This window comes from Bemisia tabaci, chromosome 5 (assembly GCF_918797505.1).
Source record: "Bemisia tabaci chromosome 5, PGI_BMITA_v3".
NCBI lineage: Eukaryota > Metazoa > Arthropoda > Insecta > Hemiptera > Aleyrodidae > Bemisia > Bemisia tabaci.
This window is the reverse complement of record NC_092797.1, coordinates 152,515-179,600: the sequence shown is the minus strand read 5'-3', so window position 1 is coordinate 179,600 and position 27,086 is coordinate 152,515. Positions and strand designations below refer to the sequence as shown.

Here is a 27,086-nt window from a genome sequence, read left to right as displayed (position 1 = left end):
TTTTAAAAAAAAACAAGTAACGTAGAATCTTGGTATTGATTGCACATAAACTAGAAAGCCCCGGAATGAGAAAAAACTTTAAATCATAATTATTGACGGATTAGTAAACTTTTTACAGGCTTTGGAAAATCTCAGAAGTTCGCGACAGTCACTTTCCGGTAAGGAACTAAGGGACTCGGTTATTGTATCGAGTGGGGGTCGAAACGATCGCAAAGGCGGTATACTACGTATACGCGCCAAAATAGACAGTCTTAGATTAATGGAACTAAGTAAATTTGTCATTTCATTTGCTTGATTTGAGTCTATTTTAAGGTCGACATTGATGTCACCAACTAGAATAATTTTATGTTTTAGGTATTACTGGTCTAAAAATGCACTTAAATTACACACAATTCCGGTTTTTTGAAGCTCCTTGCTGGGTAGGTAGATTTCGACTAATCGTTTCCATGAAAACAGTTGCGCCTGATAAGCTTGACAGGTCGGAAAATCGTCTCCCTTAAACCTGAGATTTTCTGGATAAAGGACGGTTTCAGAGGGTGGGTGAATATACCTTGTTTTGAAGGCCACGACGAAACATGTTTTTTGAGGTATGTTTTTTGAAGATCGGACGAGTACGAAAAATCATCCCTCTTCGGACTAAACCTTTTGACCTTCGTCCGAAACTTTTTGCCAATTGTTTTGTCGGCCTCGTCACGAGGATGGGCATCTTAGCAAAAAAAGCGAATTGCAGAAATCGCAAACCAGTTTTTTCCATTTCAGCTAATATTTTTTCCCCCGTGTATTTTGATGGAAATCGGCAAAAAAAAAGAAGCAAATAATTGAAATTCAATTGTCAGTGTGTTTACCAGTCATGCAAAACCAAAATTCGGGACAGTCGGGGATTTTTAGGGTTGTTTTTTCAAGAAAAGTGGGGACTTTTTTCCCGAAATAGTAAAAGAAAGGGAGGTAGTTAAAGCGTTAAAAGGCGTTGTTTAAAGAAACAAATAGCATTTTCTTTACAGCGGAAAGCTTACGTAAGGCTCAGCTTGACCCCTTCTCCCCAAGTTCCGTAAAACAAGCTCGCTCCTCCCCCCCCCCCTCTCCCAGTGCATTACGTAATAATTGCACGGCCCCTTAGTACAATCGGCCGGGTCTGTTACAAACGGCTGGCTGTAAAACTTTCGGTGGGGAAGGGGTGTTGAGTGACTTTTGACTGACACCACCCTTCGGAAATACGAGGGGTCACCGCCACCCACCCCCTTGTGCAAGATCAGGTTAAGCTAAGTTAGCATCGACATTGTTATAATAAAAACAAACAACGTCAAAACACTTGGCATAGGTGTAAACAGACATAGCTGTAGGAATAGCTAGGTAACACGGCAAAGCCCCGCAGATTATTGCCCCGTGAAACACACCCTATTGGGGTGCGTGGAGCAACGCAACAAAACTAGAATCGCGGGGCAATGAAACCAAATTTTTGCATTGCCCCGCAAAGCATGGAGCGCTTTAATTTATTTTGCATTGCCCTACATCTTGCGGGGCAAGGAAATACCAGTTTGTTTCATGGGGCAATAAACTGCGGGGGATTGAATTGTAATCAATAGCTACGCACGGACGTTGTTACAGACATCCCGCTGTATTCGTATATATAGACATAGGTATAGACATAGCTGTTTATATAGATGTATACATATAGCTGTATAAATAGCTGTAGACGTACATAGGCCAGTTCAAGTTCGGAATGTCAGGTATGTTAGGTTCACGTTTGGTTTAATAATGTTTTTCTTTGTAAAAAATGTTGTTATATGTGTTGCAGTGATGACAGTCGGTGAGGACTCGGGGTCTTTCCCAAATTTGAATGACTTGGCGCAAAACGCGAAGGACTTCAATTTGGAAAACTTGGACAACCTGCCGAGCAGCCTCAATGCCTCGGAGCTCCCCAACATAGAAGAGGGCGAGAAACGCATCAAAGAAAAGTGCATGAAAAATGGCGGCAACACCTCATACGATGACTTCCTCGTGAGTTTTATTCCTTTGTTTGCCTATCTCCCCGTATGCAATGCACCTATATGCCGCGGATGGACTGTAAGCTGGTATGGAATGAAGCCGTACGGTATAAGTCTCTTAACTAAAATTGTATGGCGAACAAGACTAATACGTTGAAATTTTGCAAATTCAATTAAGAAGTGAGATAGTATTTATATTATACAGCTACAAGCAAAATCTTGGAAGCACTATTTCTGACGAACTGCCGGACCGATAAAGAAGATCTTTACATGTATGTCATCTGTAGTAGATGTAGATGTGCAACAAATTATGAAACCCCGAGCTTTTAATGTTGTAGAGCTTTTAAAGCTCATATCACTTAAGTCCAATGTTAATAGCGTGAGAGATATGTCGTTTCAACTAGAAACGTCAAGGTGTAAGATTCTACCTGAGTGACTCGAATAAACAATAAAAAAATGTAAAAGCTCGTGAAAGGGTCCTCATTCGAAGAGTTGAGGAACGGTGCATCGCTCAGGGTTCAATGTTCAAGGTTCAAGGTCCAAGGTATAAGGTTTAACCAAATTTTTCCTGCATTCTTCCGGCTTCGATTTGTGGCATTGATCAAATTACTTGATTGCTGAATTTCTATTAATATTTACAGCAGATAAACAGCAGATACAAAGTGAGAAGGCAGGCGCTGCGTCGCGTCAGGACGGACCAAATATTATTAACTCTTAACGGTCGAAATCCGATTTTTTTTTAAATTAAGTATTTAAAAATAACATAATAAATGGAAATTTCTCCAGTAAGTGGACTGAGAAATTATAATTCAGCTAAATATCCAATTATCCAGCTACTCCTCATCATTTACAAATCTGAGTGTTACGTCAAAAAATTTGAAATCGGTGCAGCTCGAACACAAAATGGTGTATTAAAATGGAAGAACATTTTTGCCAATACATATGCGTATAGGGCCCGCGAAGCGGGCCTGAGGGCGCGAGGCGCAGGCGCCCTCCCGGGGGTTGGGCCGCGTAGCGGTCAGGGGGCAGGGCCCCCTAGTTTCTGTATGTCTCTCCTATTTTTACCCCTTCCCCCCTCGTTCATAAATTATATCTAAGTCTACGTCTATTCAAGTCAAATGAGGCACCAACAATAAGCTTAAGTTGCTATATTTTACGATGGCGTTTTTATGACATCAATAGAGGTTCCACGTAAGAAAGGAGGAAAACAATGGTTGTGAAAAAAGCTCCGGCGGTTTACCTTACATAATTATGAGAGGCTTGGAGGACACGGCGCATAAGTGTAGTGTTGAAAAGAAATTCCAAAATTAATGATTTCAACTATATTCTGTGAAAAATTTACAAGTAAAATTCAATTTTTTCAACATCAAAAAGCGAGTTTAAACTTCCTTTTCACTACTAGACTCCATGTAATTTTGAATATTTAGGCACGATAAAAATAGTAAAAACTGCACTTATGCGCCATGTCCTTAAAGACCCTCAGTCGATTGTATCATATATCTTATAGAAGCTATCAGTAGTGGCGTCGCCTTAGATATTCTCCATTATATGTATGGAACTCGATTCAAGCAACAACAATTACGTTACAACCTCTTTCAAATTGTACCATAAAATAAATCTGACATAAATCAACAGATATCGCCATTCTGTAACGAAAGGCTTTTCAATGGCTGACATAGGCGGATCCAGACACCTCGCGCGGTGGGCGTAAAGGGTTCAGAGGGGATCCTCCCAGAAAATTTTTGAATTTTAAAAGTATTGAATAGCTAGTTTGAGTCAATTTCGTCATGAATGATTACCAATTATAAGCGTCCTTCCCTCCTCTTTCCTCCGTTTCTTTCTTCCCTTCCTCTTGCTCCTTTTTCCGGGCGTACGAGGGAGGGAGAGGGGCGGCACGCCCCTCCCCCGGATCCGCCTATGATGCCTGATTTAACTCACGTTGATCATCTTTCTCGCGAGCAGGACCTTGGCTGTGAAAGATTTCAAACGCCAATCTAACCCTGTGGGTGGGCTCAGGAATTTTTTCATGTTTCGCAAAGAAGTGTTCTATGAACTTATACAGCGGAAACAATTCCTTTCGAGTCCCATAGACGCCATTAGTGTCAAGTCGCAGAAAGGAGATAAATCCTTGAGCCACGTATCTCCGGGTGTAACGTTACAGGCTTCCTATCATAATTTGTTTCTTTGTCGGCCTCCTGTGGTGTAGTGGTTGTAGCGCTGGCTCTACAATCAGGAGGTCTCGGGTTCGATTCCCGGTTAGGCGACCCGAGTTTGATGGTCTCAAACAATGGTTGCCTTGGGCTGGTACATGGTAGGGACGGAGGGGGGAGGGGCTCTTACTGGAAGCGTAAGGATTACCACTTGTGTGTAATTTGAAGTAGTAAAAAGAAAATTGGAAAAAAAAAAGAAAAGTAGTTGAGGTTATTCCTTGAGATCTCGTCTGAATTTTCTACTCTTAGCAGAATACTAAGCAAGAACACTAAACATGTTAAGGTTTATCTACAGCTGCGTGAAGTAAGAAATTTCTCCGCGCAGGGGGCGCCACCGCTGTGTTTTGATTTTTTGGTCCATGCTATTAGAGTCCGTGCAGCTTCACATGAGTCCTTGAGCTTTTATAAAAGTTGAAAGAATTTGTGTTTAAATCGAAGAGTCATAAGTTCTAGCCATAACATTCTTCTTCCTATTGACCCTAAAAACGACGTGAAAAGTCATTTCTGAAGCTCTGCAATTTGATCCCAGAAAAAAAAAAGGGTTAAGCATGATGACCTTGATGCAACCAATCGCAATTGATCGCTCTCAGCAGTTGCAGATATCTCTCTCCCACCGTGAGATGTCTCTCTCGCACTTACAGATATCCCGTAAGAGAAACTGGGATCAATTTATAGCTTTTATTATTAGACTTTCAAAGCTCGCCTTTGTTTCTAAGGATTCCAGACGTATGTTGCTAGAACTTATGAGTCTTAGAATTTAAGATACCTATTGTGATATTTAAATAATCACTGATTTCGGAGTCGGATTTTAGCAGCGCGACGTGGTGGATTTTTTCGGAACCACAGCTGAAGATTAACCTTAAGCTATATGTTGCCTTGCTTCCCTTCGAAACATTAAAATAGGATATCGCAATGGTAAGATGAGGTTTTGCACTTTCGCCATCGATATATCGATTCATTATCATCGGTAGCATTGTAAGCGGTTATGAAATTGTTGTTGCCCGGTTCCAAGTCGATATAATGGAGAATCATCCTATCTTCTGATCCATCAGCCAACGTACAGGGTCAAAATTACAACACAACAGTAACTTGCCTTTTATTTATCAAATTTCAATCTGGAAAACGATAAACATAACACAAACGCCCAAACCCAACGCGGAAAAGTGAGGATGAGGCCAGTCTTGCGTAAATGCGTAATTCAAGAGGGTGAGATGTTGTCTAACAGGTGCCTCTCGAGAGGGAAAGGGGGGGAGGGGTTCAAAAAGTCGGCCAGAATGTCTAGCGTAATACCAGAACGGCTCCCGAAGCGCCCTTTTTTGTGTGCACTCATGATCTCAGACTTGTGCGAAACACCATGTAATTAGTATCGAACACATCGTAGACTTTTTTAAAACTAAATCTATGGAAAAAAGCGGGAAGCGTCTATTTTTCGTGAGTGATAAGCCTTGCCTTAAACCTGACGTAATTTTAAAGAGCGTTTGCCGTAACCTGACAAGTACCAGATGCGCCCGATAGCATGAATGGGGGGGGGGGGGGGGGGTTGACGTAGTTCATGAACGGCCAGTTAGAGAAAAATTCGCAATTTTCGAGGTTTCAAGTGCGTGGTTCTGGTTCACACGCGAAAGAGAGGGCGGGAGGGGAAAGAGGCTCACGTGAGCGCGAGTTCATTTGGAAACGTCATTGAGTCGGAGAGCTGCATAATTCAGTGACTTTGACTTCGGGAATTATTGACGGATAATAATTACGAGTATTCAGTTTCCTGTTGCCAATTTAGCGGCTTTCGTGAGTCTCGTGCCACGCAGTCAAGGGGCCGTCCAATGCACGTAACGATCCATAGGGGGGGGGGGATCTAGAATGAAGCTTTACGTAACGAGTGTAAGATCTTTTTTCGAGTTTCTGAAGAATTTTTCTCGGTCGTCTTTAGAAGTTTTTAAGAATCTCGAAAATAAAAAAATGAATTTAAAAATGAAAAAGGTCCTTCAAATAAAGATAAAGATAAAGATTTTTATCCCCCCCACCCTTTCGCCCGGCATGCGGAAGTAAGTAAAGGTAAGGCGTTGAGGTGTTGTTAACATTATTTTTTATGCGTTACCTAATTTTTAGGGGGATCTATCACAGCGTTGCGAAGCGTTACGGGGGAATGAGGGCGTCAAAAATCCGCAAATTTTGCGTCCCGTAAATTGGAACTGACCCCCAAGGTAATGCATAGAGCTCTAGTATGCGGTAGGGATCTACCATGTTTGTACTTTTTCATGTGTGGAATTTCGCTCGGAACACGATGTCACTGGCCTCCCTATAGGTAGAGTACCTATGTAGGATCAGAACGGATGTGTCGAAATACAATAGAGAGCTCGTAGGGCCCAAAAGGGTAGCCAACCTTCTAACACAGAAAATGTCTTTGCCAATCTTCAGATTCCAATGTCAAACTAAGATTGCCAAGAATATTCGTAGATGAGCGTCCTTCAGCAAATATGTTAATGACCAAACCAAGTTATGCCGCAATCAGACGCTGAATTTAGCAGCTGAATGTGGAAGTCAACAGTCATCGCCCAACGGCTGAAATTTAGCAAATTCGAGTTATTTTCATCCAGATGTGTATCAAATCTATTCGAATAGTTCAGACAAATTCAAAATTGGTCTGATGGTTGCTGAGAATCGTTGCTGACGAATTTTGCGCGTGACGCGCAAAATTCAGGCATCGGGCCGATGACTTCCACATTCAAGCCACATTCAGCTCACACATTCAGCGTGTGATTGCGGTGTTAGACACGTGCTTTATAAATACTGGGTCGCAACGGTTGTAATAATAAATCACTCTGGATACTTTGAATTCTTAGGTTGGCTGCCCTTTCAGGCTCTATAGCTCCATGACCTAACCTCAAAATTACTGACATGCCCCTACTCTCCCTACGTAGGTACTCCTCTTTGTCTGTAGCTTTGCCTGTAAATTTCAATAATCAGTCTGCCGAGGACGAATCGAACACCGTCTAATTTAGTTAGGTTGATTCTGGTTCATGGTATCCAATAACACTGAAAGTATTTTCGTGACATTCATGACAATATAGTGAGATAAGATTTTTGAGGCATTTCTCTCTATCTGTTTTGCTTGATGAAACTTGCAATCTTCATACAGGAATCAATCCAATCCGTGCGTTATATACGATGACAAAGCGGGTCTATAATTCTTAGATTATAGTCGTATCTGAATTCAAGGTTTTCGTCCAGTACGCAGGTCCATTTGGGAATGATATTGATAAAACCGATGATTTTGACCTCTGATCTTTGTTCATAGAGTTATAAATGTATTAACTTTATTTTCTTCGTTGCTCTTGGATATGAAGACGAACGAAACGAGCCTATCATTTGATCAATTTTCAAGTTTTCTATTCTAGCATTCGATCTGGTTGTTGAGACATTTAGTCATTGTCCATTTTGTTGGTAGTTGAACAAAATTGATTTACTATTTCAAGTTTTTTTTTTAAATTTATACAAATATGAAGATGCACGATTTTGCACGATGCACTGTAATAGTGCGTTGGTTCACTTTTGCCAAGTAGGATGCAAAAAGTTTAGTCAGAAAAATCGATGCTTAAGGAACAACCGCATAACTGACAGTTTTAGTGACAATGAGTTGGCAAACTTTTCCGCATTTTACAGTATCTCTATACTCCAAGCTCCGAGACCTCCTAAATTTGCATATCTGGTAACGCTTAGTTCCAGCGTCCTACCAGGCCGATTTTCATGATTTTTGGGGCTATCGATAGGCAATTGTCTCTAGATGATCCCGCATTTATCATTGTATCATCTAGCATTGATGTGTCTAAATCCCCCTATGTCTACGGACAATAAACATAGTCTAGTATTGGCTGGAGGTACTAGACACAAATCCAATAAACCAGCAGAAAAAAAAACGCTACTTCCGTGTTTATTGTCTTCGCAAATGTAACCAGCAGTTCGACCAGAGGTGATAGCTCCAGCTCCAAGTCATTCCGCAAGGAGAGTAGGTTCCGCATGCATATCACTCGAGGTTTTTGGCGCTATACATGTACACTAGGGCACAGAATTTCTCTCAAAAATTTTTAACAGTGTACGAACGTTGTGTTTTTCCTAGGGCGATAGCTCCGTTAATGTTGAACCTTGAAACTTGGTGTTTGCGGGATGATTATTGAAACTGATAGACAAAGAAGAGAAAGGGAAAATAGAACGATCCTATTGGTTAGACTTAGTAAGTAGGTAAAGGGTCTCTCGTAGGTTGCCGTCAGTTGTTAGTCTTTTACTTACCTCATTCGTCCATTGCAACCACCCGTCTCATCCAATAGGACCGCTCCTTTTTTCCCTTGCTTTCTTTGTCTATAGCTTTGTCCATCAATTTTAATTATCAGCCCGCTGAACAGTTCTTATTAGTGTTTGCCAGTCTTAAAACTTGAATCATCTAAATCACTAATGTAAACTTTTTTTCCCCCTGCTGGTTTTATGGATTCGTGTCCAGCACCTTCAGCCAACTTTAGACCATGTTTATTGTCCGTAGACACCGAGGGAGTTAGGCGAATACATGCTCCAGGCTTTTCAAATTTTCAGGGATTAGGGCCGAGTAGAATTTATATCAGCAGATCTACTCATCAATTCCGCGAAAATTAGACGCCATTACCGGGATTCGAACCCGGGTCCTATTGACGTAGAGTCAGACGCGCTGACCACTAGGACAACCTGGCCGGCAATATAAACTTCGAAGGATTCAAATTTTCAGACGATTCCACCTTTTTCTATTTCACTCGAAGGGTTGCCAGATTGTGCGATAAATGTGAACATTTTACATGGGTTTTACTAGGAAAAGTGCTGATGAAAAAGCAAGTTATCTGGCAACAGTGGAGCCTGGGAGGGACTAGAGGCTGCCTTCCAGGGAAAACCCATGATTTACCCGGAAATGTTATTAATAAAACAAATTAGTACCGTTTGAAGCATCAAATGTATAGCAGGGAAAGCTATTTTGAAATTATAATTGCAAATGGACACAGATGCTACAAAAAAGGGAAAAAATGAAAGGGAGAGGAAAATGAAATGAGGATATGATTACTCCTGAAATCAGAGAGAATAAAACAAAAACATCAGATAAATTTATATGCAATGAAAGTAAAAGAAAAAAACACAAGTGGGCTCATAGCGATTCAGAACTCGGAACTACACTATCGTTGAGCAGTTTTTAGACCCTAAAGCCACTCATAATATTCTAAGGAAGTAAAGATGAACTTTTGCTACTTCAGCAGGTCAAATTGCGGAAGAAAAGCCAATGATTGTCACTTTCCTCCACCCGATGGGACTGACGTCCCAGTCAAATACGTTTTTGAAAAAATGATCGATCCCCATTATTGCTTCTTCTTCATATATTTATTAATGTGCAAATGAAGGCAAGGGCAATGAAGTGCTCCGGTAACAAGGTTCTGTGACAAAATCATTTTTGTCTTGACAGTCTCCAAAATTCATACATCCTAGTGATCAAATTTCCAACAACTCGGAAAAGTGGCTCGCGAAGCGGGCCGAATGCCACTCGCATAGCTAGTGATCGGGGGTCCTGGGGGCGCAGCCCCTCGGCTAGCCGCGACAGACGCGCAAAGCGCGTCCAGAACGGCTTGCTAGTATGACTATTAGTGCAACTCAAGATGTAGGAAACACTTAGTTTTCATATTTTCTTTGTTTGACCTTCTCATTTTTCAAACCGGTTTTCCCCATTACGAAGCCCCCTTTTCCCAAAAACTCTTTAGCCATGGAGTTTTTTTTTTATCCCTGCTTCACAAGTAGCTGAAATTTTGCTGCAAATCGGAGCCAAAAGAAATAGTTCTTCATCGCATCATGTAGTTGGTGTCGTCGTCGTCGTAGCTGAGCGGATGAGCCTGTCTGATAGTGCGAGGGAAAAATCTGAATCAGAAGCAGATCTGGCATCAATGCTCGGGAATAATTTAAAAAGCTAGCGATCGGCGCGGTGCGGCATTAGCGTGTTGCCAAGGATGATGGTGGAATTAGTTGCTTAGTGATGATGGTGCACCAAGTTCAACTGATAATTTCCTCGCATAAGTATTGAACGTTCCACTCCGCGGTTGTCACAGCAATCCTTGGGCTTGGGACACAAATCAAATCAAAAAGATTTCCTTTCCGATTTCATTGTATGGTTTGCTCCCGTCAAGATGATCCCACTGCCCGCCCGGAGCACTGTCGTTCTAAAAAGGGTGGCCATATTCAGGTGCCATTCAATCTTAAAATGTTTCAATGGATCTCTTGCTCGCAAGGGATACAGCCAAGTAATTTAAAATGTAACCGATAAAATTTCCCAAAAAATTCCGCCCGTTTCTCTCTGCTAAAAGCGATTCATTTCCTGGGTCTTACCTCTATAATTTCATTCAAATTTTTGGCCAAATCGACTTTTCCTAAGTGTTAGTCCAGCGCTACTGACCACTGATATCCGTATAATAATTTTAGCGTGAAACACTTTCAATGTACCTCACATGTTGTAAATCAAGTGATCAATCAATTGATCGAAGTAATGGAGATCGAAAAGTTTCGAGTATCCGAATAATGGAATTCGAGCGAACAATCAATGGAATAATCGTCGAGCGTATAGTGCCTGTTCTAGTTTGATAGAGCAGAGGAGATTACTCATTTGGACTACATCTACATCATGCAGTTGGGAACTATAATTTTCAACTCTCCCATCAAATCACCTATCCGTATAGGACAACTAATTGCGCGTACGCTGTTTTTAAAATGAGCCCAAAATAGCAGTTACTCGTGGATAAATGAAATTGATTATGATGACTCGCGGAACAGGAGCTCAGCTGTCGCGTCACTTGATAACGAACTTGTGTTAGTGGGTTTCCGTGTTGCTTAACCAGGGTCAACGGTCATTCCTTCGGCCCTGGCCCCGTCCCGACGTCCCGTGTACTCCTTCCATCGTTGCCTTCACTCCCTCAGTTCAGATTCAGGCCACCAAATTTTTTCATGTCTTTACCATAAGATTTCAGGCTTCTTAAATTTTCATTTTTGGTAACGCTTAGCTCAAGCGTTCTACAGGGCCAAGTTTCGTGATTTTTGCGGCTATCGATAGGCAATAGTCTCTAGATGAGCCCTGAGACCGTTCTATTCCGATTTTGAAAATATGACCCAAGTCTTCGTATGTTACGTTGTAAAGTTGAGGAATCTCCCATTTAAACAGTGTAAATTTTAATTTTTTGTCACAGTTCGTTTGAGCGTTCCACCAGGCCGATTTCCATGATTTTTGCAACAATCGGCAGGTGATAGTCCGTAGATGAACTCGCTTTAATTGCGTAGATGAACTCGCTTTAATTGGACTTGGAAATAGGACCTAGGTTTTCTTACAATCACGTTATAAAAATGAGCAAAGCAGAATGCTCCCCAATTGCTGCCACTATGCGCAGAAGATTGCGCAGTGGCCGAGTAGCCTGCGCATGAAGCCCTTGTCCCACTATCAAATAAACTCATTAAATGCAAAATGCTAATTGTTCATCAACATGACGGCCCGCCAACTACTGATAGCGGACTAAAGCAAAAACGAGTACGTATCTCCGCCATCTTGCATTTGAAGAGTTCATTCGATAGTGGGACACGGGCTTTCGCTGTAGCTCTATCGTATGAACACAAGATTCACCAATTCACTGTCAGTTTCGGCGATAGCTGAGTCGTCTGGGGTGCCAAGTGATCCTCCGCTTCGGCCCGAGATGTGGGTTCGATTCTCGACTGCCGAAATAATCAATTATGATATGTTAATCATCTGCCATTGTTTTACTGCAATTGTTCATTAATTGGTCATAGTTAGAGATGCATCCTTTTGATTTCAGATTTTTTTTTCTTTATTTAACACAAACAAAAATCATTTCTTCTACAAAGCATTATGTACATAATGTCGTAATTTTTAGGGGAAAATACCAACATCGATAAGAAGCTAATAAGAAGTCCGCGAAGCTTCCCCTTGACGGCGCGGAGTACTTTCAGGGGGTCGAGCCGCGTAGCGGCCAAGGGGCGCTGTAGTGGGGCCGATAAGCGTAACAATCGTGCACTTCTGGAAGAAAGCATGAAAATTTCAGGGATTCATCTCTACCCTATAGACATTCGATTCAGACATAGACCCCAAAAATCTGAGCCCCCTGGGGGGGCAGGGGGGCCCCCAAATTTTGAATTTTGAATAACTACGGAACGGCTAATGTTAGCGTAATTTTTTTACAACAGAACGATGGGAAATTTTATTAGGAACAAAACTGATTCCATGAATTTTTCCGTGGGATCGATATTTTAGGCGTGAAACGGGAAAAACCATCGGGGGACGGGGAGCCGGCCGTTCTGAGGCAGATCCGCGCGCTGCGCTGCCTGCCCGTGACGCGCGCGGCGGCGCGGTACGGTGTTACTGACGAAACAACCGCTTGTCTTTGTTTAATCTCAACGATGCGCAGTTTTAAAAATATTATGAATATATCTTACTACCTATGAAGCCTTATAAAAGGCTTAACTTTTGCAGGTAATATATGTACATACATATGTATACAAGCGAGCGGACGGCAACGGAAGGAGAAGGGGTTAGGTGCTGGAGTTCTGGATTGTTTTGTTGTATGGATTTGTCAAGTTCAAGTATTAAAGCATCCAAGATAACTGTATCAGTCATCAGTTGAACGGAATAAAATCTGACGTACAGTTGTCTCGGGAAGGGGGGGGGGGGGGCTAAAAGTCACACATCTTATTTGTATACCACGATGACCTGAAAAATGATTTTAAAGTGTTTGTACCAGGATGGTATCTAAATATGCTTACCAACCCTAAAGTTCCCGGGAGACGGCTTCTAGCCAGACTTTCAAGATAGGGTACCTAATTTTGTAAAAAAATGAGTAAAAAACAAGCATGCTTATTCTCTTCTCATGAAGGAACATTTTGGTACATCATTGCTACGTATAGGCATTTTTTTAAGAGGACCAAAACCACATTCAAAACTTGCTCCAAGAAACGCCAAAAGAATCTTGAGAAAGCTTGATATGGATAAAAGACCCCCCAAAAACCTTTGTTAGACTGCTTCTTGTATAAGGAATATTATTAAGTAATAATTAGCCGCCAATATCCGCTAATCTGCAAAAACGGTCCGTTTGAGTGATATGAAGTCGCGCCTACTGGGAAAATATCCTGCTCTTATGTCATCAATAAAATCTCGCATCACACGATTTCCCTCAATCTCGGTAATTTTGCAACTGATTACCGATTACTGATTTTGACTGATTTGTTGATATTTTGACAAGAAATTAACCCTCTGATAATTTCTGAAGCTAATTTGATCAGTGTTATTCTGTACGATAAAGTTTAATGTGTGCGTTTTGTGCATCACATATTTCGTAAGTCCCGTTTCTTGAAAATTGTCTCCGACATACCTAGAACTCTTCCACGAGCTCTATACAAATTAAATATTGGTACGAGATTTGCGGGTTAAAAAAGAAGAAATGCAATGAATTTCTTCCTGAGCTACTGGTCCTTCTCAGAGGTTCTTTAAAGGACCAGAACCTGCATATGATAAATAAATTTCCTCCTATATTAATATTTTTTTCAATACAAATGTTACCAACTCCACTCCAAACTCCATAGAACAAAATGAAAGATAATATACATGACTTTTTTTTACTACTCATTCCATTTTTTATATCTTGTGGTTAGTATACCAATAATAATCTTCAAGTGTGACTCGATAAAAAGAAGCGATAGTATTCAGATATCTTCTTTTTTATTATTCATTTGATATATCGTTCTATTTCGTGAAATATGTATATTTGTTGAATATCTGAAAGAGTGGGAAGCTCATGAAAATGAATACGTCTGTTGACTGGCTGGAGTAAAAAAGAGAAGAAAAGAACACTGTCGGAATGTTCCGTGTGTATCAGTACCTATGCAATTGCGAGAAACCAATTAACATGAACGAAAAACGATATTAGAGGAAAATGAAGGAAATCTGGGCACCTTAGTGGCAAGGGACTGTGATGCCCCCCCCCCCCCCCCCTCCTCACTCCTCAAGTAATGTCTTTGCGTCAAGTATTGCAGAATTCTTGCTTATGTAAGCAGCTCATGGTCCCATTCGCCGAAAGTAACATGAAAAATAAGCTAGAAATAAGTTATCAAGGATCCCATTTCCAGTAATCATGAAAAAGTGGGTCAAAATCTATTAAAATCTTTATCTACTTAAATCTTATTTCGCTTTAGTATCTTAAAAAATGTAATCCTTTACAAAAATTACGTGAGGAAAAGGTAGTTTACTCTGTACTGAGGTCGGAAAAGCTCTGTATTCATGGAAAACAAGACACGTGTTGCGCGATGACCGACCCCTCCTATTGACTCGGCGCTCTCACATCGGAGTCTCTCGCCTTTCGCTTGCTTTTATTTATTACTAATATAAAGTAAGGCTTTTATTACTACGGAAAAGTATTTAGGCAGTACGGTAAATTTATAATATTTTTAAAACTGCGCATCGTTGAGATTAAACAAAGACAAGCGGTTGTTTCGTCAGTAACACCGTACCGCGCCGCCGCGCGCGTCACGGGCAGGCAGCGCAGCGCGCGGATCTGCCTCAGAACGGCCGGCTCCCCGTCCCCCGATGGTTTTTCCCGTTTCACGCCTAAAATATCGATCCCACGGAAAAATTCATAAGATTCAATTTTGTTCCTAATAAAATTTCCCATCGTTCTGTTGTAAAAAAATTACGCTAACATTAGCCGTTCCGTAGTTATTCAAAATTCAAAATTTGGGGGCCCCCCTACCCCCCCAGGGGGCTCAGATTTTTGGGGTCTATGTCTGAATCGATTGTCTATAGGGTAGAGATGAATCCCTGAAATTTTCATGCTTTCTTCCAGAAGTGCACGATTGTTATGATATTTTCCACTTATCGGCCCCACTACTGCTTCCTATTTTTCGAATGTCAGTTCTTTACAATGGACCCATAGACAAGGTGTTCATGGGCCTGTTGCAAACTTTTGCTACAGCAAAAATAAGAGTTTTTACTCATAGAAATTGTCTAAAAGATCACGATGAGCGCATCGGCCAAGTCTGAAATGCACTCCTTACTTCACAATTTGCATAAGAAATTTGCGTTTTTCCGAGCCTCCCGCCTCTATAACGATACCATGGCGCAGGTGAACATTTCGTCAGAGGAGTTATTCCATCCAACCCCTGCTCACAAGAATACCACGCAATATTCAACTTAGCCGAGGCCAATCCGCCAAAACACATGTGACGGGACGATGATTCTAACCACCCGATAACAATTGGCGTGTTAACATTCACATTTTTCTCGCATTGATAGATATCCGCCTTGATTGACCTCGTGCTCTCCTCAACTTGCGCGTGGAAGCGTCGGCCATGTTGAGCAGGGATTAAATGGAACGACTCCTCTAACATTATGTTCACCTGTGCTGTAGTATCATTTTTGAAGCGGGAAGGTTAAACAAACGCAAACTTCTCACGCAGATTTTGAAGTTAGAAGTGCATTTCAGAGTTTGCCGATGCGCTCATCGTGATTTTTGAGACAGAAGGATAAACTCTTATTTTTGCTCTAGCAAAAGTTTGCGTCAGGCCCATTCAAACCTTAAGAATTCATGGTGTCTAGGACCGAAAAACCCGGTATTAATCAGAGGATGAAAAGTTTTGGGGAAAATCAGGGAATCTACTCCAGAAACTGGAAATATCTTCTTCTACCGCTTAGCTACCATTTTCAGGTTTATGTCATTGCATCTGAGTTACCATTACGTAACTTTTGAATGACTTAATGGAATATTCCAATCCCCGGAATAACAGAGAGCCTCTCATTGATCAGATAATATAAACCTTAGGAACGCTTTTGGAATTTAAAACCAAACACTGCGAGTGCACCCAAGAATTGTTCGAAAGATGGAAAAAATCGATATTCATCGCTGGACCTCTGGAGAATATACAGACTGTTCCCAAAGTCCCTCCCCCCTCTAACTTTTGATCCGTTCGAGAAAAAAAGAACTATACTTTGGGAATGTTTTTATCTAAAAAAGGACCATTTTCTTGGGGGGGGGGGGGGGGGGGTCGACATTTTTGCCTCTCCCTCAGGGGTGCCGCCAACTTATTTTTTCAAATGGTTACCTCTACCTTGTGATACATCATTGAAAAGGACATTAGAAACTTAGAATTTTTGGGCAAACCGCAGATCAATATCTTAATTTTGGACCGAATTATGATAGGCCAGGGTCAAATTTGATTCGTTTTCAAAAATCGTAACTCCGGCTCAAATAATCTCAGAGAAAGAATACTACAACGGGAAAATTTACCAAATTGTAAGATCTTTTAAGGAAAGACCACAGAAAACTCTTCTAACAAATTTGAAGGAGAGGTTCGGACCCCCGAATACATCAGTTCAAAGGTCATACAATTTTCCCTCGAAATGAGCCAATTTTCCCCAACTTTGCCTCAACATTATCTCGGTGAGTTTAAAATTACGTTTTGAAGTCCACAAACTTAGGGCAAAGTTCAAAGTAACGAAATTTAAACGGTCAAATTTAATCTCTTCTTTGAAGTGAAGAGGGCCGACATCGGTCCTTCCACGGAATTGGGAATTATTTAGATATTTAGCAGTTGACGATGCATATTTTACAGAAATAGTCGAGCCTTGCCAATACTCGCATATTTCGACTCTGGAGCCCAAAATTTCGGAAAATTCCCGTTTTTTCCAGTTCTACCTCAGATTTCGACCGGGGCCCAAAAGTGACGGGTGAAGCTTCGCCTTCGAATATGATGGGAGGAACACCTGAAGACGTAACATACTAGAATATGATCACCCGTCGCCTTTGGCCCCAAGTTCAAAATCAAACTTTTCTAACTTTGTAGCTCAAGATAGCCGTTTTTTCCGCGGTTCTGCCTCAGATTTCGACCTGGACCCGAAGGTGACGGTTGATCGTACTCTCGTATGTTGCAGTGGCGTGGCGTGAATTGCGATGTATCGAATGTTATGCCATTTAAACCTTTAGTAAAAAATCGATTATTCAGGTGTTCGCTGCGAACGCCCTGTTTATCGCTCCTTTTCCACAGGTTTAAATGGCATAACAATCGATATATCGCAAAGCACGCCACGCCACTGGTATGTTGCGTCTCTAGGAGTCCTCCACAACATATCCAAAGCTCACGACCTATCCCCTCTAGGCTCAGGATGAAATCTGAGGTCAAATCGTGAAAAACGCGAATTTTCGGCTACTTTAGGCTCCAGAGTCATGTTTAGGCCCCTGTTACGGAGCCAAAAAATGTGAGTAAAATGTGCATCGTGACTGCTAAACATCCAAAAAAAATTCTCCGATTCCGGGGAGGGGCCGATTTCGGCCCAAATCGCAATCTCTCCTTTCACTTTTCATCTGCTCATCAAATCAGTCGAAACTACAACTTCCTTGAAAGAGATTTTCCTGCAGCTATCGAATCGTGCTTTAAGGTGACGAAATTTAAGGTGATCAAATTTAACCGTTTAAATTTCGTTTTTTTGAACTTTTCCCGAAATTTGGGGACTTGCCAACGTATTGTTGAACTTATTTTGACCCTACTGAGATAATGTGGAAGCAAATCTGGGGGAAATTAGCTTATTTTGCGAGAAAATTCAACGACCTTTGAATTGACGTATTTGGGGGTCCGGACACCCCCCCCCCCCCGGTAAAATTAGTTCGAAGTGATTTCTACAATTTTTACTTAAAAGTGAACACAATTTGGTAAATTTTCTCGTTGTATTTTTTTCTTTACGATAATTTGAACCGGAGTTATGATTTTTTGAAAATTGGTCAAATTTGACCTTTGACCTATCATAACTCGGTCAAAAATTAAGATATTGATCTGCGGTTTGCGCCAAAATTCTTAGTTTTCAATGCTCTTTTGAATAAGGTATCACAAAATAAGGGTTGCCATTTGAAAAAAAAAAGTTGGGGTTCCCACGCCCCCTTCCTGAAGGGGGACCAAAATTTTGACCCCCCAAAAGATGGTCTCCTTTGAGATAGGAACATTTCCAAAGTTTCATTTTTCTATCTCGAACCGTTCAAAAGTTAGAGGGGGGGGGGGGGGGCTGGACTTTCGGAACACCCTGTATATTATTCAATTTATATATCATTGTTCGTGTTCTCATTGTTACGGTTCTATATCTCTCCACTTTTTCATGGTGTCATTCATATTCGTTAGAAATTTGTCGGATGAGGGGGGGGGGGGGGTTGTCCGAAAAGCGGAAAGCATCCAACGTCATGTCGAGACGGACCCCAAGTAGATCAGAAATGCTGGTTTAAAAAGTATAACACATGCATTCTAAAAGATTATTATCATAAATACATGTATGGAAAAGCTTACAGTTGTTGGCAAGGTGTCCTCATCATGACGTCCTCCAACTGGTCAAGATGAGTCGTGCTCTCAACTAATCGAGAGAGTAGATTTTGTCACGTTACTTCCTCTGAGAATATGGACGATTCTGCTGGCTGTTCATAGAAATGAAGGGGTGGGGGTTAACATGGCGACAGCCTTCTAAACTTTAGTTAAAACGAGAGTTTGGGGATCCATTGGCCTTTTCACGAAATCTCACGAAGCTGTACTCGGGGCCAGAAAGATAAAGAAGACCAGGAGAAATTCGAGCAATCTAATTGGTTGAAATGGGTGGTTGTTATAGACTAAGGGAAACAAAGATGGACCAACTATGGAATCTCTCGTGGATTCTTGTTAGTCTATTACGCAGCTCCTTTGCCGAATGCTAACTCCTTCTCCGCCCATAGGATGGCTCATTTTCCTTTGGTCTTCTTTGTTTATCGCTTTGTATATCTGTCTAAATAATCAGCCCGCCGGAAAAGTAGGTATATTTGTATTTACAGGTGACCCGCATGATTTAGTATGCACGGCCGGACGGCCGTTTAGGGGATTGGAGGAAGCATAGGCTGTCCCGATGCCGCTGTCGTGGTAAAGGAAACAGAAATCGTATGAGCAATGCTCATACAAATGTTGCTAAATCTCGCTCGAGAAAGTATTTGTTTTATTAATAAAGTCATAGATATTTTTCTCTTAATTATTGTGAGTTTCAATCAATGAAATCGCGAGTAATATATATGCTGCGAAAGATTCGTAGAAATAAATCGACTGGTTTCCCGGAAAAGTTGACAACGTCCGAATATTATGCATGTCCGTTGTGCATTTGATGAGGGTTTTTTCGGTTTTGCGAACTCTCGTATGTGTTGACGGCGTATGATCCTCTCCATCGCAACTGTGATGGTCGGTAAAAGATCTACTGCTCTTGGCAAAAATTCTTATTTCTCATGACCTTTCCTCGTGTTATATTGACGGACAGAGAGGTAACCACTAAATGTAGACGATGATTTGAATTCTGAGGGCCAGCGCGTGGCACCAGGTAGGATTCAGGAGTGGATATCCTTTTCAGGCTATTCGTCGTCGGTGTATGTTGAGATTAAGGAGTGAATAACTTGTTATTAGAGTTCTTTTTTTCGGAAGCACTCGTTTGCCCCATGCCAATTGCCCATGGCCGCAGGCCGCGGCGCGGGCTCTCTTCCTCATGGTGCTCCTTCCCGTTGAGCGTCGTCGTCGTCGTCGTCGTTGTCGGAGTGGTTTACCTTGAAGATTTGACGTTTTTCACGTCATCCTTCTCACCTTTTCCTCCTCTCTTGCCGAGGAACGCGCAACGCCGCCGCCGAGGACTCAGCCTGTTTTAATCGTCGGCCAGAAATATAAATTCGCGCGCCCAAAGACATACGCGCGCCACATGCCGCAATGCCATGCGAGCCATGCCTCACGTGATATCGCTTCGCCGAAGGAAGCTTGCCAGCGTTGCCAGGCTATGCGATTACATCTGAGTACTTTACTCGCGTTTAAATTGGGGAAAAGTGCCAATTGTTGAGCAACAACCGGCAACAATGCTTCGGAAAGGATTATTAGTGGCGAGCTGGGAGCCTGGGTTTTGAAATTTTTGATGCCATATCCCCGTCCTGACTCCTGAGCCGTTGCTTGGCTTAATGTCAGCCTTTTCTGATAGGTTCATTATTCAAGTAATCGAATTTTTGGATATTAGAGGATTCAGTAATCGATTGATATTCGAATCGAATCAAAATCAATCGATTCATGTGCATATTTTGAAATTCTAAATCATTCTCTATTATACAAAATCATAAGAGTAACGCATACAGGGTGTCTACAAGTTCAGAATTTCCGGAAAGTCCGGAAATAGTACCGATTTTTTAAGAGCTGTCCGGAAGTACGAAAAAAGTGCAGAAATTCCGCAAGAAGATCCGGAATTTTTTTCATTTCTTTGTCATTTCTGTCGCAATTTAAGGGAGATTTTCCAATTTTACAAATTTCAAATTTCGTCAAATAGAGGTACTGAAAAAGTACCGAATTTTTCTGTTGAGGAGGTACTGAATTCCTTGTGAATGTACTGATAAAGTACTGTGAAAGTACTGCTTTTTGACTAGCCTGTTTTAGTAGTCACCCTGGCATAATGTCAGAGTAGCGAAGCGTTTTAGGGCACTGAATCGCGAAGCAATCAGGGGGCGTAGTCCCTCAATAGACAAAATAACAACGTGTACCCTGGGATGCCCGCCAAGGTTTCCAGGTGTAAAGTGGCATTTGTACTGAATTTTAGAATAAAAAATCGTACGTGCTGAATTCGAGAGCCGAAAATCATGCGTGTCAGACATTTTCGGTGATTATTTTCTCTTGAAATGTTGTTTTCCGTAAAATATCAGCAATATTGAGCTACCTAAAACTTTTAAAGTGGTTTTATGCTGATTTTTAGAAATTTGACCTGAAAATTGATAAAATTTCTAATTTTCGATTAAACGCGGTAGTGAACAGTTGATTCAAGTTAGTTACTGAAAATTTTACAATCGATCAATTAATCGAATGACATTCGCTTTAATTAATCGCAGGTCGGAAAACTCAAGAGCGCAGCTCGCTTTGGCTCTGGCACAACAGGACAGCTCAGTCGCACATCTCGCATTATATTATTCCGTCTACCCGACTGAGTCTCGGTCACCTTGACACGCGGCCTGAAATACGTCATGCGAGTAACTGCAGAGGCTATCAACCAGGAGCTCTTTTCTCGATAAAATTTAGTATCACTGCAGTATCTTTCATAGTAGCTTACGACGAATCTCTTCACTCGGTATTCGGGGGTTTTACAAGAGGAGGGTGGAGTAAATATCCCCTCCCTCTGTAATCAACATTCATCTTTTCTTGAGGCAATTTTTTGTTAGTTTTAAAGACTTGTTTTTGAAAAATTTCATCTTTGTTTGTCAGTACCCAGCAAATGTTGACCCAGACGATCAATAATTTTCCCCCTCTCTCAGTCCCTAAAATTTGTCTGAAAGTCGAGTCTTTTTTTTACCGTTATATTTAGCCTTCCTCATTTTCCTCCAGATAAGAAATAAATAAATTAAGAGGGTTGTTCAAAATCTGCAATTTTGAATAGTGTCGATTTTGGTGCTTTTTTTCAGTTTTCTGCTTGTCGCGCGTTTAATTTTGCCGTGAGCAGAATGAATTGCATCTAGTTCGTCAAAAATTTATCGAGTTTTAACTGCAGAAATAATCACTTTTATCGTCTAATCAACTCCTGGCAAGTCACTCTCCTTAATCCGCAAAAATAGGCCGATTTTAAGCCATTTTTACCAAATTTGGCAACTTTCGGGCAACAATTTTTTTATGAAACGTTCAAATTCGGATTCAGCGCTAAAAATTACCTGGGAAACCATAGAATTTATGCTACCCAGTGTTTTTGGAGGCTAAAATTTCTATATGCCTGGACTCAAAAAGCGTCGTCGCTCCATAGAGCTGTTTACCAAACTTATGATAACTCGCGAACAAAAAAAAATTTCCCTGCAGTTATATTATATCGATGGATGCGGAATCGAACGAACTATCGCTTAGACAACTTTTCATTCAAATTTGAATATATCTTTTTTGGATAATTGCGGATTTGTAAAATTTGTCGAATTTAAAAATCGATAAATTGGCAATAATGCATATTAAAATTAATGCGACATTAAGAACATGGTCATTTCCTCAAAGTGCGCAATTTTTAGAGAATTTTCGTTAAAACCGCAACTTTATAGCTCCATGTTAATGCCACTTACGGAATTTGCCTGTTTTCAACTTGGCAACGCTGTAGCGCGCGGAAAAAATTTTGGGTGAACTTGCCAATGCCATAAAAAGGCGTGTCTTGTGAGAGGGAACAACATATCCAGTTCCGGGCAAAATTCAAGAGGGGTGCAAAATCGCCGATTTTGAATAACCCTCTTTAAAAGGGTACTTAAATTAATGCATTTTGAAACATTTGTACTCACAAGTCCGTATTCATGCCATAAAGTCATTATCCTTTTGTTGGCTATTTCTGGCTTCACAATCAGCTCTTACTAGAATCGGAGGTAGTCGGAACTAACCACTATCTGTGTTATCGTCTCAACGGGTATCTATTCGGGTAGGAAACATGCGCTCAGACCACTTTTGGCGCGTATACGTAGTATACCGCCTTTGCGATCGTTTCGACCCCCACTCGATACAATAACCGAGTCCCTTAGTTCCTTACCGGAAAGTGACTGTCGCGAACTTCTGAGATTTTCCAAAGCCTGTAAAAAGTTTACTAATCCGTCAATAATTATGATTTAAAGTTTTTTCTCATTCTGGGGCTTTCTAGTTTATGTGCAATGAATACCAAGATTCTACGTTACTTGTTTTTTTTTAAAAAAAACCCAAGAATGCCAAGCGTTAATTTAAAATATGCATATATAAGCAGAAGCAAACGAACTGATTCGAGGATTGCTGAGCAGTTCAGCACTCTTCGAATGAGAATTTTACTCCTCCGGTTTGTTTAAAACTTTGCATTGACCAGTCTCCAAACCCCTGTTATGCTTTTTAAAATTTGGTACCACTGCTCTGATAGCCAGGGCCAGCCAGGACAGCCGTAAGTGATTCTGTGATGAGCCTCAAACTCATTAGACCATGTGCTAACCATAACACATACAGAAATCAATTTGCTTTTACAGAAATCCACTTACCCTTCTCCTCCCCGCACACCGAACCTCTGTCCCGAGACCGAGGCAGTTTTTCTTGTTCCTCCCGAGCGACCCGACCCGGATCCTCACCTAATTATTTACGCTTGATGAACCATTTCACCGTCACGCTACACTGTGCGCTTGAACTCACTTTTAATGCGACTTGAATTTACATCAAAAATTCAAGTTTGAGGTTGTATACTAGGGCCCACGAACGATGATCCCTGAGCCGCGGGTATTTCTTGCAAACACTGGCAACAGCGACACCCCGGCCCTGACCGAGTCTCGAGTTCGGGGACAATGCCGAGCCGAGCCACAATCGAACCCTAATTACTTACGCGTAATTTCCAATTTCACCCTCCCGCTAGAAAAAACCAAAATTTGTTGGAAGTTGTTTAACTTTTTTTAGCAAGTGTTTCCTTACTCTCCTTTAAAACACGAGTAAAAAGAGGCCTCGTTTATAAAAATCGGTCGAATAGCAGCAAAGTTACAGTTCGAGATACGATGTTATAAATAAAAATTGGACTTCGCTTCAAAACGGAAAAAGAAGGAAAAAATAAAAATTGTATATAACAATTATATATGATTTAGCTCAGAATTTCACGAGCAATCCAACCATGTAATGGTCGAAGAGATTGGGGCAAAATTACAAGAAATTGATCTTTTACGAAAGGGCTTCCTACGAAGAATTTTGACCTGAAGATAGGGGTAGAATAGCAGCAGTTCGCATACAATAGCTTTTCGCGTTCACAATACCCGGTCTCGTCGATGTGCGTGCTCGACCTTGCAGCGTTGTCATTTACATGGTCCATTTGTTTATTCGCCCGATTTTTCAGGGATCATCGTTCGTGGGCCCTAGTATAGTGGGGTACTCCCTCATGGGTTTTTGGGCAATTTCGAAATAAGTTGTCGGAGCTCCTCGAAAAATAATCGCATTTTTGAGGTTTTTTAGGGGTAAAGTAGCAAAATTGGCCTTGGGGCAACATATTAAATCCCCTCTCCCTCATCCTTGTCTTGACCGATCTGAATTTTTACTATGTTTTCACCTGGTATAATATGTGTCTTTTCTGAAATTTTCATGTCCATACAAATTCTTTTGCTCCCGCGGCAGCGTTGCCAAGTTGCGGACTCCAAAACATCGAATTTGATGACAAAATAAAGGTTTCGAAGTGTGATTTCCATTCAAAATAAAAAATTCAAATCGTAGGTTGTAGTGCCTCATGGGTTTTTGGCCAATTTCGAAATAGAGGGCTCGAGATTTTTGAAAAATAATTGTATTTTTGTGGTTTTTTAAGGGTAAAATAGCACACTGGGCATGGGGCGACAAATTAAACCTCTTCTCCCTCATCCTTGCCGTGACCGATCTGAACTTTTAGTATGTATTAACCTGGTATAAGATGTGACTTTTCTGAAATTTTCATGCCCATACAGAAGTTTTTGCCCCCGCGGCAGCGTTGCCAAGTTGCGGACTCAAAAATATCGAATTTGATGATAAAATGAAGGTTTTGAGTTGTGATTTCCTCCAAAACTTCACGAAAAATGTGCAATCTGAGAGTTTTCGATAAGAAAAAGCATATTTGAACTTTTTAGAGTTGCAGCGTTGCCAGCTTCACGATTTAAAATTCGTCAAAATGACCCGAATCGCGTTGCAACTTCAAGGTCTGGATTTTTATTTCGTTCAGAATTGGTCATAACGGTTCTTCTACACTCTATGCATTTAGGTACCATGAAAATTATGCCATTACTTACGTGATGGGTGCAGCTAACTCAACAAGAGAGGCCGGATGAAGCGAAGATTCGGGGAGAGATCAAGCGTTTCACTACTGTCGTGGTTGACGTCATAAAGCGAATTTTTCAAAAGGTGACATCTTGGTTTATATTGGACATACAATGTTGCTGTTTTGATAGATATTATTATTACAAGAACCAAGCATCAAAACACGATTCTGTGACCAGCAGAACCACCTTTCGTTGTGTGATTTCCATTTAAAATCAAAAATTTAAATCGTAGGTTGTAGGAGGGTACTGCTTGGTGGGTTTTTGGCCAATTTCGAAATAGAGTGTTTGAGTTTTTAGGAAAATAATCGAATTTTTGTGGTTTTTTAAGGGTAAAATAGCACACTGGGCATGGGGCGACAAATTAAACCTCTACTCTCTCATCCTTGCCGTGACCGATCTGAATTTTTAGTATGTATTAACCTGGTATGAGATGTGACTTTTCTGAAATTTTAATGCCCGTACAAAATCTTTTGCCCCCGCGGCAGCGTTGCCAAGTTGCGGACTCAAAAATATTGAATTTGATGATAAAATGAAGGTTTCGTTGTGTGATTTCCATTTAAAATCAAAAATTTAAATCGTAGGTTGTAGTAGGGTACTGCTTGGTGGGTTTTTGGCCAATTTCGAAATAGAGCGTTTGAGTTTTTAGGAAAATAACCGAATTTTTGTGGTTTTTTAAGGGTAAAATAGGAGACTGGGCATGGGGCGACAAATTAAACTTCTACTCCCTCATCCTTGCTGTGACCGATCTGATTACTGTTTGTTGATGGAGTAGAATTAAGAACTTTCTGTCAACCCAAACCGCTCGCTTTTCCCGGAATCTTCGCTTTATCCGGCCTCTCTTGTTGAGTTAGCTGCACCCATCAAGTAAGTAATGGCATAATTTTCATGGTACCTAAATGCATAGAGTACAGGAGAACTGTACTGACCAATTCTGAACGAAATAAAAATCCAGACCTTGAGGTTGCAACGCGATTCGGGCCATTTTGACGAATTTTAAATCGTGAAGCTGGCAACGCTGCAACTCTAAATTGTTCAAATATGCTTTTTCTGATCGAAATCTCTCAGATTGCACATTTTTCGTGAAATTTTGGAGGAAATCACACCTCAAAGCCTTCATTGTATCATTAAATTCAATATTTTTGAGTCCGCAACTTGGCAACGCTGCCGCGGGGGCAAAAACTTCTGTATGGGCATGAAAATTTCAGAAAAGTCACATCTTATACCAGGTTAATACATACTAAAAGTTCAGATCGGTCACGGCAAGGATGAGAGAGTAGAGGTTTAATTTGTCGCCCCATGCCCAGTGTGCTATTTTACCCTTAAAAAACCACAAAAATTCGATTATTTTCCTAAAAACTCAAACACTCTATTTCGGAATCGGCCAAAAACCCACCAAGCAGTACCCTCCTACAACCTACGATTTAAATGTTTGATTTTAAATGGAAATCACACAACGAAACCTTCATTTTATCATCAAATTCGATGTTTTGGAGTCCGCAACTTGGCAACGCTGCCGCGGGAGCAAAAGAATTTGTATGGGCATGAAAATTTCAGAAAAGACACTAATTATACCAGGTGAAAACATACTAAAAATTCAGATCGGTCAAGGCAAGGATGAGGGAGAGGGGATTTAATATGTCGCCCCAAGGCCAATTTTGCTACTTTACCCCTAAAAAACCACAAAAATGCGATTATTTTTCGAGGAGCTCCGACAACTTATTTCGAAATTGCCCAAAAACCCATGAGGGAGTACCCCACTACAACCTCAAACTTGAATTTTTGGTGTAAATTCAAGTCGCATTCAAGCGCACCGTGGCTAGGATTCGTCCATTTTTCCAAAAAATTGTTTCGCGTGTACTTAGCAATTTTTTCCTCACTCTCCGTTAAAAGACGAATTAAAAGAGGTCTCATTCATAAAAATCGGCCGAATAGAAGAGGAGTTACAGTATTCAGAATCCGAAGAAATCAACGAAACTTCTCCCTACGAAAAATAAAATGAAGGGAAAAAAAGAAATGTATAAATTACAATCTATAACTATAAAGGAGAGGCCCCA

The 27,086-nt window shown here is 41.0% G+C and overlaps 1 protein-coding gene across 1 annotated transcript in view; it reads left to right on the top strand.

The window, feature by feature from the left end:
• The window catches only part of LOC109038682 (27 kDa hemolymph protein), an 89,782-nt gene that overhangs the window by 16,647 nt on the left and 46,049 nt on the right, over positions 1–27,086 (top strand). The window contains exon 2 of the mRNA XM_019053834.2: positions 1,796–1,998. Coding sequence (XP_018909379.1) covers positions 1,796–1,998 — 203 coding nt within the window. The remainder of the gene's footprint in view (positions 1–1,795; positions 1,999–27,086) is intronic.